Source organism: Amphiprion ocellaris, chromosome 3 (genome assembly GCF_022539595.1).
Source record: "Amphiprion ocellaris isolate individual 3 ecotype Okinawa chromosome 3, ASM2253959v1, whole genome shotgun sequence".
Classification (NCBI taxonomy): Eukaryota; Metazoa; Chordata; class Actinopteri; family Pomacentridae; genus Amphiprion; species Amphiprion ocellaris.
In genome coordinates this window covers 15,635,566-15,652,560 of record NC_072768.1, presented here as the reverse complement: position 1 = coordinate 15,652,560, position 16,995 = coordinate 15,635,566, and the positions used below count along the sequence as shown (strand labels likewise).

At 39.0% G+C, this 16,995-nt stretch overlaps 1 protein-coding gene across 3 annotated transcripts in view; it reads right to left on the bottom strand.

Moving 5' to 3' along the window:
- Nucleotides 1–16,995, bottom strand: part of LOC111573637 (solute carrier organic anion transporter family member 1C1-like) — a 21,026-nt gene extending 4,031 nt beyond the window's left edge. Inside the window, exons 1-11 of one of the 3 annotated variants that reach the window (XM_055008075.1) lie at nucleotides 14,736–16,995; nucleotides 11,169–11,335; nucleotides 6,084–6,225; nucleotides 4,435–4,567; nucleotides 4,096–4,217; nucleotides 3,650–3,802; nucleotides 2,942–3,040; nucleotides 1,874–2,122; nucleotides 1,269–1,433; nucleotides 489–684; nucleotides 115–280 (exon numbers count right to left, since the gene is read on the bottom strand). In XM_055008075.1, coding sequence (XP_054864050.1) covers nucleotides 115–280; nucleotides 489–684; nucleotides 1,269–1,433; nucleotides 1,874–2,122; nucleotides 2,942–3,040; nucleotides 3,650–3,802; nucleotides 4,096–4,217; nucleotides 4,435–4,567; nucleotides 6,084–6,225; nucleotides 11,169–11,264 — 1,521 coding nt within the window. In that variant the 5' untranslated portion in view covers nucleotides 11,265–11,335; nucleotides 14,736–16,995. The other 2 variants (XM_055008076.1, XM_035951715.2) reach the window with 2 other exon arrangements.

Genomic DNA, 16,995 nt, shown 5'->3' with positions numbered 1-16,995 from the left:
CGTGCATGATATGAAGGAAACACAGAAACGAAGTCTAAATATTATGCTTTGTATATGAGGTATTGGTTATACTGAGAAACATGGAAGTGTTGTGCAGGCAGTAGTGTGTCTGACCGTGTTCCTGCCAGAGCCGGAGGAGGAGGTGCATCCAGCTAAGCATGGGGACACATAGGTAATCCCATTCTCTCCACAGACCGGATCCCACTCTCTCCTTGAGCACAAGCAACCCGAATTACAGTCAGAGAAGAGAGAAAGTTCCTGATAAGACAAGCCTTCCGCTCTGCATGTGACAACATGAGAAAATGCATATATTATTGACAGCTCATATGAAAAATGGATCAAATACGAAAGCAGCCATTGCTGTGCATGGAATATGAAAACAGAGGCGGATAAAAGCAATGCAAAGGAAAGGAAAACCTAGGAAGTGCATTAGCTGAAATCTTTAGCAGCAGAATAGGACATAAGAAAAATGCACACATATTACATACCCGGTGTACGACGCTGTGATGCCTGCCACCTTTGAGTTCTCACAGCCCAAGGCTAAGAAAAGGAGTGACAAGAGGTAGCCCACCAGGGAGGTGCCAAAAGCAAATTTAGCTGCTCCCATGATACCCAGCTTGTACTTCTTCATGACAACTCCTCCAGAGAACATCCCAACAGCCACAGCCGGGATGTTGATCATGCCTATCCAAAACGCACAATACAGCTCATTCATTAAAGCACAGAGAATCAGGAAACAGCTTAATCAAGCAACATCGCTCTTCAAAAGAGATCAAAGTCATTCAATTACATCATAGTCAGTTGTGAATTGAAATTGTGTTGTAAAAGATAAAATGACTTTTGTTGGTTGAGAGGATACAGAATGTATTTCTAATCAGTCTCTTCAATTATGGGGATAAAAAGAGGGGTTGTTGCAACAGTTCGACCTTTAAAGTGGCCTCATTAATCTGTGTGCTTCTAAATCAATGCCTGTCATTTCAGTACGTCCAAGGACTGCGGTAAACCAGGCTGTCACACTGGAGCTGCTACATTTACCTAAGAGGGAATTGGGAGTTGGAGTATAAAAAATTCAAAAGCTGGCTCATGAAACACTTATGATGACCCTCCAGCTCACATCGCTTTGCATGCTTTAATGCTTCCCTTTCAGGAAAGCAATGCAGGTTCTAAACAAGCTTTTAACACTGCAAAAGTCTCATTTACAAAGATATAACAAACAAAAATGATATAAACAAGGTGAACATGAAAAATGATCAAAATAGTCTGCTTACCCATGAGAAAATTGGCTTTTGATACTGACTGGCCGTAGTGTTGCTCGATGTATTTGGGTTTGTAGGTGACCATACCGATGAGAGAGTTGAACTGGATGATGGTCACACATAGGTAGACGATGTACACGGGATTTCCAAGGAGACTCTTCAATGTGGGTACAAATTCTGTGGGAAGGTTTCAATGAATGAATGATACTTCTTTAAATACGAATGATATTTTTGTGGGTCTCCATGTCATTATTACGGACAATTGGGAAATAGCAGGAAATGTGAAAGAGAGAGGCTGGCTTTAAACGGGGACGATGCATTTCATAGCTGGCATCTTAACAGATGTTATAGTTGTATTAATGGAAAGCATATACCTTTTAATGCTTAGCCTTAGCATGTATTTAAAATGGCACATTTTTTCATGTATCTGAAGACATTTAAAAATCATAAGAAGTGCCTTCAAAAATAATCATAAAAAAGACAAATATTGTGATAGTAACTGGACGTTAAGTTGTTACAACCCTAATGTTTTACACTGACTGTATACAGATTACAATGCCAGTACTCATTATTCATTAACAGTTTTCCAGCACTACTTGCTATGATCATCATCATACCATTAGCCATCAGATGTAAATTAGGCGGCTCCTCCGGTCTGAACTTGTGCTCCATGGTTGGGGAATCTTTGATAAACCTGGTTTGCTCTGGGGTGCAGTTGCCATCGTGTTTCTCCACAGGCATCGGCAGTGATTTAGGTAGGAACCAGAAAGGAACAGCAGACATGAGGGTGATGGCACCAGCGATGAGGTAGCCGAGCCACCAGGCTCCCACCCAGCGGGCATCACCAGGGGTAATGGTGATAGTTTCTGTGAACAGACATGGACACCATCAGCTCTGTATGTGGCTTCATTTTGTTTGACTCTCTGAGCTCCAAGCGGTTTCTGGTTGTTTTGTGCTCCTGTCACATCTTTACTCACTTCAGGCTTATTTTTCACTACAATATAGAGTCCTGAATCTTTGTGGAAACGCACAACCGTGACTGGAAGAGGACTCAAAAATGTCTTCTGTGCAGTATAATGCACTTACAATGGCAAAAGAAAAGGAAAGAAGAAAAGATAAAGTTGTTTTTTTTAATGATAAAAAACTGGAATCAACATGTACAACATTTTTCCAAGTGCATTTACAGTTTTTATTTGTTTTGATATTTGTCTGTAAACACCTACAGTTCAGTCCAGTTCTGCAGAAAAGTCCTTGAATTTTTTTGTCACATTGTGTCAAGAACTGCAGAGTTTTTGCATTTTTACAGAATCTATGTACTTCAAATGGCAAATTTTTGGCAATTTTTTTTGCGAGACATGTGATGTACAGCAATTTTGCTGAAATACTGGAGGCTTCCCCAATGTAATGGTATGTCACAGATGAAAACTCACAGAACTGTCAAAAAGTTGATAATCTGCCAATTCTTTCTGTTTTTACAGTTTCTGTCTTTGAAAAATGGTGTGGTTTGGGGGATTTTTTGGTAGTTTTTATGACAACATAGCTGTTCAACCTAGAAGTGGGTTTTGGAGCTTAGGGGATTAATTTGCCTCTCAAGGAGTGTAGTCACATGTTCATGTATTAACTTCATTTATTGTTTTAGGTACAATACAGTATTTAAGAAAAAAATCAAGCAGTTGGTCACTCACCCATGTCCACATAGCCAACATCAACGTAGATTTTGGCACACAGTGATCCAAGCAGGTACCCAAACACAGGACCAATAACTGATATAGTTTGGACGCAACCTAAAATATATAACAGAGAAGGGCATATGCATTTAGTTACACTCATCACCTACTAGCACTTGGTATGTTATTGTTTGGGGTCATTTCTGCACCAATTTATTAGTTTTTATTTGCTGTATGTATGGAACAAGATTCACTTTGTCCCGAGTGTCCTTTTGTATGTCCTACTGCCTGCCAATTCATTTAGTAGCCAAATACTATGACTCTGGCTTCAGCAGTGTGACATGCAAAGCTTATTTCATATTGCCACCACTGTACTGCTGCAGTTTATATACTCAGATGTCTACAAATTAGATTATTTTAAACAAAATTAAGATTGTCATCGTGTTTGTAGGGATGAAAACACAGGTCTGAAACTGACTGTTAGAAGGACTGAAAAAAATGTATATCTATATTATGCTGTTTCAACAGACATTGCCTTGGTAAGTGGTAGCAGAATGGAATTAACAGCAGAAAGTAAAGAGGCCTTGGCTTACAGATACTAAATCTTTTCATTCTGATATAGGACTGTAAAAAATACCCTTCTTAAATGAATTACATTGAAGATAAAGTGACTTTAATATTGGCACCTACAGACCAAAGCTACTATCAGTGAGTAAGGTGCATTACCAATATAGAGAGCAGCGTTCTCAGTCTGGGCATAGTCATCTATGTAGGAGATTCCCAGCGGCTGCACTGGAGTCTCTCCAATCCCACGCAGGATGTTCCCCAGCAACACATAGATCCACATCGACACACTGGACTCTCGCTCACAGCCTACAGCTTGAAAAAAAAACAAGTGAAATGTGATTACTACTTGCAATGCAAACCAAATGAAATTCACAAAGCATTAACTCATTTTTTTTTTTTAATCAAGGTTTACTGTGTTTGTTAAGAGATAATGGGAGACAAACAATGTCCTCAAATGTGAAAAATAAGCCCCACACGCTGGACTCACTATGGAACAAACAATGCAGGAGCAAGGGAAAAACATTTTGACCGTCCTGACATATAAATGCACGAAGAGCAGCATGTTTTCAGATCGAATGCAGCAAAGATTCTATTCCTTGTCTTACCTCTGGAGGGCAGTATAGATGGTCTGTCACCTGCCCTGGAAGATTCAGGTGAGCTTGCTGGACATGGAGAGAGGTTATTGGTTGAATTCACTGAAGATCTAATAGATGTTTCGATCTTATAGCTGCGTATAAAATACCAATGTGACTGTTAAACAAGGGAAGGGAGAAAGCATCAGGTATTGTTAGATGCAATAAATGCAATAAACACATCAGAGGCTGCAATTTCAAGGCCCAAGAAATGCTGGCATTATGTTAGGATTTCAATGCTAAGATCAAAGAAATATGTTTACAGAATTTTTAAACACCAGTTAATGCATACTGACATGACATTTTGCCTACCGGCCAATGATGAAATGAGGCATGGCAATCAAGAAGGTCCCAAAAGACATCAAGATACAGCCAATTGCTATGATCTTGGGTCGGTGGAGCTTGGCACCAAAATAACTCACAAAGGCAATTACCAGCAAATTCCCTACAGGGTTGAGAAGATCAGAAAAGGAAATAGAGAGGAATCAAAGGCAGCAAATATGAGAAATACTGTGAAGAAAATCTATAGTCTATAATAAATTTAAGTCCTCACCTCATACGCTAAATAAAATGTGTTGGTGCTGTAATCTCTAGTAAACACCGTTTCTGACCTATACTCAGGACAGTGCCGATAAAAAGTATTCATCCCCTTGGAAGCTTTTGCCTTTAATTGCTTTTAAACATTGAATCATGGTGAGTTTAATTTGGCTTTTTGGACAAGAATATAAAAAGGCTGTTTCATATCGAAATGAAAACAGCTTTCTACAAAATAATATAAATTATTTAAAAGCATTAAAAGTATTCACCCCCTTTAAAGTGACTCAATTGAATTCAGTAATTCAACACAGTTTCAGCCAGTTGGTGCTAAAAGTTAGACAGTTAGTGAAATGGAGATCATCTCAGTTCACTGAATGTGTCTCAAGTGATTTTAGTATAAAGACACCTGTATATGGAAGGTCCAGTCATTGGTGAATCAGTATGTCTGGTAATAACTACATCATGAGAACGAAAGCACACTCCAAGCAACTCAGTGAAAAGGTTATTAAAAAGTATATGTCAGGCGGTGAGTCAAGAAATTTTCCAAATCACTGAATATCCCTGAGAGTACAGTTAAATCCACCACTGAGAAATGGAAGAAATACTTTCAGCCTAGAGAAGGCTGTCCTGAAAAACTGAGTGATCATACAAGATAGAGAGTAACAAGGATGGCCACCAAGACATCTATGAATCCTCTAAAGCAGCTACAAGCTTCAGTGGGACAGACTGTTCTTCAATAGTCAAAGCCTAATAGGAGAAATGTGAAAAGAAAGCCACAGTTGAAAAAGCTCATTTTAAATCTGGACTAGAAGTCATTAGAAGGCATGTGGAAGACTATTAAGTCAACTGGAAGAAGGTTCTTTGTTCTGACAAAACCAAAATTGTGCTTTTTGGCCATCAGACTAGATACTATGTTTGATGGACACCAAACACTGCACATCATCTCAAACCCACCATCTCCACTGTGAAGCATGGTGGAAAATGGAATGCTTCAAAGGGAGAATATTTTTTATAAGCATTGTGTTTTTTTGTCTGGATGAGACCAGTGTAGGTCCTAATCAAAGTCGGTGTGAATATTTACATATAGGCATATTTATCTACGGGACATACAGGCTGTCTTACATATTATTCCTTCACTGTCCCCAGTCTGGCAGAAACTAAGCGAACCATTACAAAATCCCTCTATTCCAAGCCTACATGCTGTAGCTTCAAAGGATTTTTCGCTCATTAAGAGTCAATTTGGTATGCGACTAGAGACTAGTCAAACCTCAAGGGGGATGCATGCATGCTACAGTAACAAGCCTGCCGACATGCTGAAGACATATTCTTGGCTTCTTGCATTAGTATTTAAGTGTATCAAAATACTTGCATGAATATCCGGTAAATACAGAGACACATGGCCAGAAACAGACTGAGAAACTCACCTATTTCAAAGCTCCCATCTATGATGCCGATCAGGTAGCTGGGGATGTCAAATCGTCTTTCTAGTTGTGTAATTGTGCTCTTCATGTAGCTGCCAGACAAAGCCTTGGCAAAGTAGGCAAAGGACAAGGCGGCAAGGAACATCTACAGAGACACAAAGAGAAAACATAAAAATAACAGAACCCTGTGTCAAAGTAAGTGGCTCTGAAGTGCTTTTTTTCTTCATTTTAATTTTAAAAGAATATGACAACCTGTGTTCTAATTATGAGCATCACTGTTTTTTGTTTGTTGTGGTTGTTGCAGTATTACAGAGTCAACTACAACCAAGTGATCTGAGCAGCCACATAAGAAAAAGGAAAAGTCCATTTAAATTTCAAAAGGCTGGACTAAAAAGTAAAACAATTTTTTTAGGGAAAAAAAACAACAATGAAGAAAAAGTGCATTGATTTAACTGGGCACTACCTGGAGATTTAAGAGAATGTATTTCTCTGAGTGAATATGTTTGTATAGACGACATGAATTTGACATGATACATCTTTCTAAAATAGGAAGCTCGAAACGTGCAGAGACTGCATCGAGCCACCTCCTCTTTCTGCCCAGCCACCTGTGGACACTGACAGCCAGTAACAAAGGGAGGATTAGAGGAGCCAATCCCACTAGGACACATTCACATCTGTAGAGCTGACAGACCAACCGACAAGCAGCATAATTGGAAGCAGGTGAGAGGTAACCTGTAGCTTTCACTCCTAGCAATGAAAATAGCCCAAGCTCAGAAGAGATGCAAGCACCACTGACCACCACATTATTTTCACCTGAAATATATTAGAATAAATAAGCGTTTTAAAGAAACTTCCCTTCAAAATATGTTCCAAAAAGTCTAATACAACCTACAGGAGAGTCCAAAAACATAATGAATGCACAACACAAATTGACCATAACAGATGGGCTCATTATTCACTGGGTTTATGCATTTATTTACAGTTTATGGTATATTATGTACATATCAAATGCTTTGTGATCGGAGTTTCTGTTCTAGTCTAAATGGTCAGAGGATCAGAGGACCTGAATGCTCTGATCTAGGTGGCATGCTGGTAGCAATTAATGATCATCATCATTACCACACTGATTGTTTGGAACACCATGAGTAATGAACCCGACAGCGTTAGCCAGGCTCAGTAGTCCTTCAGAGAGGCTCAGGATGAGTTTGTTTATAGAAGTGATGCCAAATATTGCAGCAGTGCTACTGTGGGCGTTCCACACAGTTCTGATTTTGCATCTCTGAGCTGCACAGAGAGTCATGTGAACTCTAAGCCCATTTGTCACTGACATTGTCCAATTTGAGTCTAAACAGCTTGAGAAATGAATAATACTACCTTTACGTCCAATAATCGTTTTATTTATAGATCCAAATTATGAGGTATTGGTATAGAGCAGTGTTTTCTGCACTGTGTAACCAAACCATCAAAGGGGGCATCTCAGATTGCATGTCATGTGTGTCTTTAGTCTAGGAAACCAGTATTTTATTAGAGAATTACCCAATTTAACAAACAATTATGTAAATTCTGCTATCTGTCTGTCTCAGGTTTCCTGCAGCTGTATCTCCATTTGCATTGTTTAGCAGAATTAAAGAAAAGAACAAAGAACAGCCCAGAGCGAATACAGAATTTGCTACACTGTCTGTCAATCAGGGAAGTAAATGAAGTGTATTTCCTTGTAGGTGACTAAACAGGCTGTTACTGTTTGTTTATTTTATTGTACAATGGTTCAGTTGTCTTTGACAGATTTTTCATACTGATTTTAAATGTTTTCAGACTTACATTGTGATGGAGGCCGCTCAGTGGCTCTGTGGTTAGCACCATTGCCTTGCAGCTAGAAGAAATCCGGTTCACCTCCTGGTCTGGGCCCGGGATCTTTCTGCATGGAGTTTGCATGTTCTGCTTGTGCATGTGGGGGTTTTATCTGTGCTCTCCGGCTTCCTCCCACAGTCCAAAAATATGCTGAGGCTCACTGATTATTCTAAGCTGTTCGTAGGTATAAATGTGAGAGTGATTGTTTGTCTCTGTGTGTCGCCCTGTCATAGACTGGTGATCTGTTCAGGGCGTTCCCTACCTTCACCCTAAGTCAGCTGGGATAGACTCCAGCCCCTAATGAGGATTAAGCGGTATATAGATAATGAATGGATGGATTTTGTGGTGTCTATCTGTGCCTTTTCCCAGAATCAACATTGTTGTTGCAACATTTTGTGCATTAATGCTTGTAGTTCACACTGGAAGGCTGTCAGTAATGTGCCAACATGGGCAGTGAAGAAAAGTACTACTGGGTCTCACCACACTGTCTTGTGGTCGGTATACCACAGGGCAATGCAGAAAAGGTAGAAGAGACATGGGACAAAAGAAAACCAAAATGTATAGGTGAAGAAAAAAGTGTCCTTGATTGAGATACTACAAAGTGCAGAATGAGACTTTACTCTGTAAATTATGCAGAATACGGTGTTACAATTTGCAAAAGCCTCAACAAACTTTGAGCGTAAAACTTCAAACAAGGGCACGTGGCAGCAGCTATGCACAGACTGTTGCGCTACAGAAAAGCAGCTTCTCTTTCCATGAGCTGTGTTCTAGCTGTGTAGCACTCAACACACCATATCAGAGTGCTGAAGAGAAAAGATCTTTTGTAAATTCTCAATCAGAAATCCTTGTACAGAGAAAACTGCCAAACCATTATTATTAATTTTAATTTTGCCCAGTGTGTTGTTGACAGTCTCTTGAGTTTTGCTTATTGTTCCACAATGAATGATGCTGCATTTCAACCTCTATCAACAGAACAACCACAGCTGACTGCTAAATCTTGTTTCCATCATCATCACGATACGAAGATCTGCAATAAGCACATTTCAAAATACTGCCTGAAATGCAATGAATAGGAAAAACTTTATATTTACACATTGCATGCATTCACACTCAGCAAGTCAACACGGAGCCCCGGATACATGGGCCACGTATTCACACCATTTTACACCTGGATTAATCTCCAGCCTGCCGTCAATTGCCCTTAATTGGTGTGATTTTAATTGATTTGGTCAGTTAGTTCAATGGTTGGGGATGGAGCAAAGAGTGAGGAAAATGTTAAAAGATTTCTGTTGAGTTCAGTAGAAACTATTTTAAAGGGAGTGGGGTACATCAAAGTCTAATTTCCTTTAACAATAATGATTATTTAAATTATTTAACTGGTTGGGTATTCACATTCTATGTGTTCGATAAAATAACTCACTGCATTTCTTTGTTCAAAGCCAAAAAACATAGGGAACAAACACACCTCAATATGAATCATTCACCTCAATTCACGTCCAACTATCCTCAATTTGACAGATTTTTTATTTTTTTTTAATGGTGAATATTGATTGAGTTGAGCATGTGTAACATCTCGGGTCATAAGTATTAGTTTTTGAGTTCAAAATTCATAAAGACAAGTTTTGCAATGCTTGAAGTGCAGAAACTTGACAGCTAACTTAGCTAAAGTCCTGAAATTTTGCAGGTTTGTTGATATGTACATATGGTCTTCAGTGGTACAACCTGCTTTGACAGAATAATAGAAAAAGTTACATAATGGTGTAAAATTACAGTTCCTATTGGTGCCAATCACAGGGGGAAAAATTTGCCACGTAGTTTGAAAAATAAAAGTTTTACGGATGGTGGAATATCGGAATAGAAAAAAACACAAACATAGAATACCATATGTACGTCTAAATGAGCTGACAAAACTTCAGGACTTAATTACATTATTTCTCAAGCTATGCACTTGAAACATCGCTCTACAGATTGTCATGAAGAAATGAACGCAAAAATGGACATGACATCCCCTTCTTTAGTTTTTAAGTTAAAAACTGATGATACCTATGACCCCAGATTTTACACATGGTCAACTCAATCAATATTCACCACAAAGTCAAATTAAAGATAGGCAGGTGTGAACGTTTTAAAAAAGTTGGTAAACTGAGGTGGCAAGATCTATTTATGTTTGTTTATTGCAAGTCATATCGTCTTATTAATATGGAACAATGTTATCGCACATCGCAGATTTTCCTCGTTTGGTGCAGCACTAAAACAATCCTAATCCAGGATTAGCAAACATGCAGAATGCTGCCAACATGTGTGTGCAGACAAAACCTCTTTCTCTAGATGAACAAGTGAATGTTGTATGAACAGAACCCCACTGAGAGGTTCATTGTAGGATTACCATTCACAGAAGGAAAACACGCATGGACAAGACGGCAGCATGACTGGAATACCTTATAACCGTTTCTTACGGTTGCCCAAGCATTTCACTAAGCAGCTTTATAATTAACATTCAATGCTTCCTAATCCAATAAAGAGGTACAAACCGTCCGTTCTGACCTCTTTTACTGAAGCACAAACTTTGTTTAAGGAATTTTTCACAGCTACTTAATACGAAGTCCAAAGGGTGCTGAGAGCTGCTGCACTCAACACCTTGCATGGTCTCTAACTGGCCTACTAGTAACAAGCGGCACACTCAACTCAGACTTTCAGTGGGTGTTCAGACATTTGAGGATTTGCACCAACATGCACAGAAAAAAGCAGGAAAAAGGGTTTCTTATAAATTAGGCAGGCAGAGGAAATCACAGTGCAGAGTTGCCTAAAGCTAAAGTCTTTACACATACATGAGACACACAAGGGAGAGCATTCAGCAACACATGCTCTCTGTGTCTCACTTCCTCACATATGTATCTGTGTGTTCCCTTTACGCCAGTCACATGAACTTGAAGATGACAATCATGTGAATCCCTCTGTCCTTTCCAGCTGGAAGACTTCATGCATGTTCTTATTACCTTTTTCTGGCATGTAACTGTGTCTCCACTGGCCTGTGATCTGTACTGAAGACCTGATGAAATGACTGCGGAAATAAAGGCACTTCCAAATTTTTTTTTGAATTGGTAGCATTTTTGTACTGTCACTAGTAAAGCCAAGTACAACATGTCAAATTCAGGAGCTGTCACACATGATAGTATGCAGTCTGACAGAATGTCAAAGAGCTTTTAAGGATGGAGTTACTTTTTCTACGTAGCACAGTACCTTCAGATTGGGGTGGCAGGAGTTCTTGGCTGCAGAGGAGACAGCGTTGTTTTCTAGCGTCCAGCTGCTTGTGGCTGTGGTGTCCATTTTGTTCATGGCAGATTCCCACTGTACGTTGCCTGGACTGTGATCTTAGGATGATTTACTGCGGCTGTTCTCAGTCGCACCTGTTGGAAGGAATTCAGATTGAAAGATCAGCAGATATCTCAGGCTTGACATCGACAGTGATAGTGAGTTATAGATAGATAGATAGATTAGATTAAACCTTTATTGATTGCACATGTTTTTGAAAAGATATTCCACCATTCTTGAGAGACACCTTTTTTCCAATGTCTCTTTGCTGCAGAGGTTGTGTTGAATTAGCTTTTTCTTTGAGGTAAGGTGCTATATTGGATTCAAGTCAGGAGACATACTTGGTTGTCAAAGTTTTCACTTTTTTAGAAATTTTTGTGTGTTTTCACAGTATGTTGGGGATTCTGCTGGCATATTTCTCTTGTGCCGAGCTCCTGCAGCCTGGGAGTCATCTTGTCAGCCTGTATTTTACCAGTATATCCACCAGTTTTTAATGGTGTTATCTGCAAATGTCATCTCCCAGCACATTCTGCACTCATACAGGCCCGTATCCCAAGTGTTTCACTGTTGGAACTATCCATTCGTTGTGGTAGTCCTCACCAAGTTCACACCAAACATGCTGGATCACATCTGAGCTGAGCAAATGTATGTTGGTCTGATCTGAACAAAGAACGTGCTCTCAATACTCTTATAAATATTCATTATTCATGCTTGCTTTCGTGTTATTTAGCAAAGTTTGTACTTGCAATTTTGTACCAAATAACAAGCTAGGGTATATTTTCTCGGACATCATCTGAGGTTGACATTATGCACTGGCTTTGCACTGCCTGAGATGTCACACAAACTTCAGTGTCCACTGATAACCCCAGTGCCAAGTCGAAAGCACTTGCCTGTCTGTTTTTCACTGCAAGATTGTGCAAGTAGTGCCAGCGGCGTCATTTTATGAGGACAATCACTGAGACTCTGATTAGAGGTAGTCAGGCTCACTCTATGCTTCCTGATTACCGCTGCAACTGTGTTTCCACTGATTTTTATCCGGTCACTGATCTCTGTGTGTCCTTTTCCATCTTTGTGAAGTCTCAAAATGTGATTTTTTTATGTCCTCTGGCAATTCCATTTGGAGTAACGATGGAGACAGAGAGGTAGACACTAGGTCTAAAGTTGAGAAAATTCAGGTGGCTCTACTTTGTGTTCTCTATTTTCAAGATGGTGTCTATAATGTATGTGTTTTGATTGTTTAGAAGAGTAAATGCCTGGTATGCCAACACACCAATGTAAATGTATAGGTTTTCAGTAATATTGTTCCCTGGATAAAAAAAATTACCTGTAGGCCTGACAAAGAGTGAAAAAAAAGCAATGAATGTATGAGTCACATCAAAATTACCACCAAATGCAAGCACAGCAAATGCATCTGACAGTAGTGCAAGTCTTCAAAACAGAATGCGACTATTATCTGATGCAAACAGAAGAGCAAGACATTTTCTTAAACACTGACGTAGTCAGTGCAGATGACGCTCGCATGATGCAAAGAATGCACAGCGTTAAGGTTAAACAGATGCCAAGACATATAATTTATGACCCCTGGTTCACACCAAATTTAACATATGGGTCAGCTATGCCTACAGTAGCATAGAGCGCAACTCAGGAACCTACTGGGAAATACAAGCAAGCCTTAAGCAGACTTAACAAGTCAACTGGTAGGTCAGCAAATACAGAAAATTGGCTATTTCACACTGGATAGGAAACTGATTACAACTGATCGTGTTAAAACAAAGTTACAAAGACTAAGTGAATATGAAGTACACAATACAGGAAACAACATTTTCAGAAAAATAATATGGTCATGATAGATGCAGAAATAAGTTTAGTAGAGTTTTGAAACAATCAGATAAAGAAAATATATACATGTATTTAGTTTAAAGAAGTTTTTTTTTAAACTTCAGAGGTTATAGAAAACCTGAAACATTCATCTAACTGGAAATATTCTTTTCAGTAACACTGGTCATATAAGAGCTTTTTAGGAAATGTACTCAACTGATTAAAACTGTGCAGAAAGAACAACAAAGAATGCAAACAAATGACCACGGTGGTAAGATTGGGTTCTAAGTTAATGGGTCTGAATAGAGATTGGGAGTTAGTAAGGTTTGTGCCAATTCTTGTTTTTGCAACAACAGTTTTAACATCATGCTTCAAGTCCTAGTCCTTGTTAGTTGTATTAAAATTACTTAGTATTTAATGGTGAGTTTACAAATGTAACAGCACATCGGTTTCAGGGGAAATCTTCAACATACAGCAAAATATAGTGGCATAAAGCATAATGTATTCAATTCTAACCAGCTAGCCAAAAACAGAAGAGCTGTTTCAAAAAGCACAAGTTGCTTGCATTAAATCGGTGTATTCTGATGCAGAGAAAGATATAGATTCATGGGAGCAGAGCTGTGACGCTTTTCATAAACCAGGCTGATTATTCAGTGACATGACAACTCCTTATAGATTTCTCCTCCATGCACTAAACCACAGCATGGCTTTGAATTCTGAGAAAAAATAAAAATAAAAACATAGCGGCAGCGGAAGACATAAAGGCTTTCATGCTCATCTAACATGAATACACATTAAGCAGAGCAGCAATTTGGCACAGCCAGACTGCAAACAAATAGTGATTTCCATACCACACTCTTATATAAACCTATCAATTAAGGCGGCACATACAGTAGAAACAGGAGTAATCTGCCTCGTCTTCAGATAATAAGACGATGACAACTTAATCACTAACAAATTTCTAAAAGGTGTCCCATATATTCAGACTGTGAGGATGCAATTCACTAAAAACTGTTAAAATGCTTCTGTTTTGAACCTTGTGTCTGACTGTGGGGTTCACTACGAGAGACACTGCAAATGCAAAATGTTCATTTTGCACAATTTTCTCAAAGACACTGTGAGATTTAAACACAACAGTGCAGTGAAGTGCACACAGAAGTCTACAATATTTGATAATGTGATTGTTTTAGTGTTCAAGCTGTATAAAATGAATACCTGCCATAATAAATGTGACTGATGTGGGTGTGTAGTTTCACAAAGGGCCTTGAAATCACACACAACACTGGGAAACAAAGAAAAGAACAGTGAAATCCACTGAGCAGATAAAGAATTGCTTTAAATCATGATGTTTAAAGCAAAAGGAAACTTTAAAGAGGGTTTAAAAAGATATTATCTACCCAGGATTTTTTTTAAACAGTCATGTGGTTACCGTTGAATTATTAGTGATGCCACATCCACGAATTAATCAATGCATACTGAAGAAGCTTTCTCTGCAAATCTCCTGCTTTTCCCACGGGCAGTTTGTGATGCAGAGTTGCTGCCTCCCCGGCTATGTTTTCTGTCTGCACTTATCCGAAAATACATCCATGCCAAGTCAAATAAACACAAATTGCACTAAACTAATGCGCGCAGCATGTTTCATTCATTGACTCTACGGAGAACATCCCCAATACTCACCGAACTCGGAGCTTCACACTGTCCCCTCCACGACGTCTCTAACTTCTTATTTATCCCAGAAAGCGGGCTTGGAGTGAAATCCCGTGGTTTGATTGAGAGCCTTCAGCCGGACAATATGACCTTCCTCTCCTGAAGTCACCTCCTCAGTCTGTGCATGGCGGAGAACGGCGCGTCTCGCAATGATCGACAAGGTGGATACTGAACACGGTGTTCACGGTGCAGCGCCCAGAGAGCTGCAGAGGACTAGTTGCCATGACATATGAGCTGCGATCAGCTGCAGGCGGTTGCTGTAAACATCCTCAGACTGTCGGAGAAGCTCAACACCGAAGCTGATTTCCGCAACGAATGACTGATCGATCAGACCTGTGGCTCTCAGGAGCGATCACTCGGCAGAGGGACTGCAGACAGGCTCATGATTTGGGCTCAGACAACACGTATGGGTTATTCCATAGGGAGGAACGGCATGTTCTCCTATGGAACAATCCATGTATGCGGCTTTAAGTGAGGATCAGGTGATAAAGAACATCCAAAAATGTGGGGCATTTATGTTTTCACAGTGAGGACACTACATTTAAGTATAGAGTATGAAATGTTCATAATGTCCCATGAGAGGTCAAGTATTTCTAATGGGAATAAAAATGGATTGAGAAAATGCAGACCACTTATCTTTGTCTGAAACTTTGTTAGATCCAAATGTGGTGCATTCACTGTGAGATCAATTTCCTCCATGCAAGTTATTCTAAATAATGCAGATATTGAAAAAAAAAAAGCATCAGACTTTCACTGAACATGTCTGGGTTATAAATCTGTCTTACTTAAACGTACTGAGGCCCATCCGCACCTTAAAACACTGGAAATAATAATAAAAAATACTTTAAAATATTAAGAAAATATCAAAAACATTAAAAAGCAAGTGCATCCTATAAGAGCTAATGCACATGCTAAAACCAGACAAATTTATGACCACATTTGTTTGCTTTTTAATAAGCCAAAAACCTTTCCTGGTGGAAAGCTGTGGAGTTTCAAACACTGTATTTACCTCAACCAACTAGTCCAAAGTTTAACTTAATAAATATCTTCAAACTGCAGTGTGCTTCACGAAAATTACAAACCAAAACAGACCAACAAAATGTGAGGATGGAATCAAGTTCCACATTGAATTTGCCTGAAAATGAATCAGACTGAACTTTTCTTGACCTACAAAAACAGACTCAGACAGAAGTTGATAAATGCAAGAGTGAATTACAAGACAAAATGTCAATTAAACTCATGGTGTTCTCAAAGAAGGATATTCGCATCGGCCTCAGAATGTATGCGTTTACTTCTGCAAGAAATGTCGAAGCAATTTGATAAAATACAGGGAAAAAAGGTACATCAATGCATAAAACCCATGCAAACATTGAGGTTCAAATGCACCTTCAGTGGCCCCGATAAAAATGCATCATTAGATAAGGTCACACCTCCCTTACTGAGCCCACTGACACACCAGGTGGCTAGACCTAATTTCTCAAGTTTCCCTGTTGCCATGGGGACCACAGGTCTATATACAGCAGTCTGTCTTACTCTGAACATGTTCACACCTCTGTAGCATCATTAGTAGCTTAACGCAACCTGTTAAGGACTCAAAGCGAAGAACTGGCTAAGGTGCTAAACTGCTTGATTCATTTCTGCCTCTGATTTATTGTGCTGCATTTCTGATTTTTACAACTGCAGCTGGAGGTTGAAATGACACTATTATGGTCTGTGATTACGACTCGATTTACACAAATCGGAACCATTTGAAAAACCACAATATTACCATTATTAGTGCAGCTTTAATCTTCTCTAATCAAAATTCTGTGTTATATATTGTGGAATATACAAAATGGGTGGGTATATGGATGTGAAATCCTAGATAGCAGAGTGGTATATATTGAGATACAGTACATGTTTAAAAAAAAATCAAGGGTCTACAGATAAAATAACTAGACAGGAATGAATGTTTTCGGAAAATTAAGCTGATTGAGTAACAAATCAAAGTACTGAAATTAATACAAAAATCACTCATTCACTTTAAACCAATAAAAAATATACAGATTGCTTTTTGACTGTTTTTTTTCTTAGCTCATTTTTAGCTTTATCAAGTTTCCAACTTGATAGCTCAGACTGACGTTGCTTATTTGACCATCAGAAATTGCAATCCTACTGATATAGTTACTCTAATATTAATTACCTGAACAAATACTGCAATGTACTCTAATGTACAGTCATTTTTCATCAC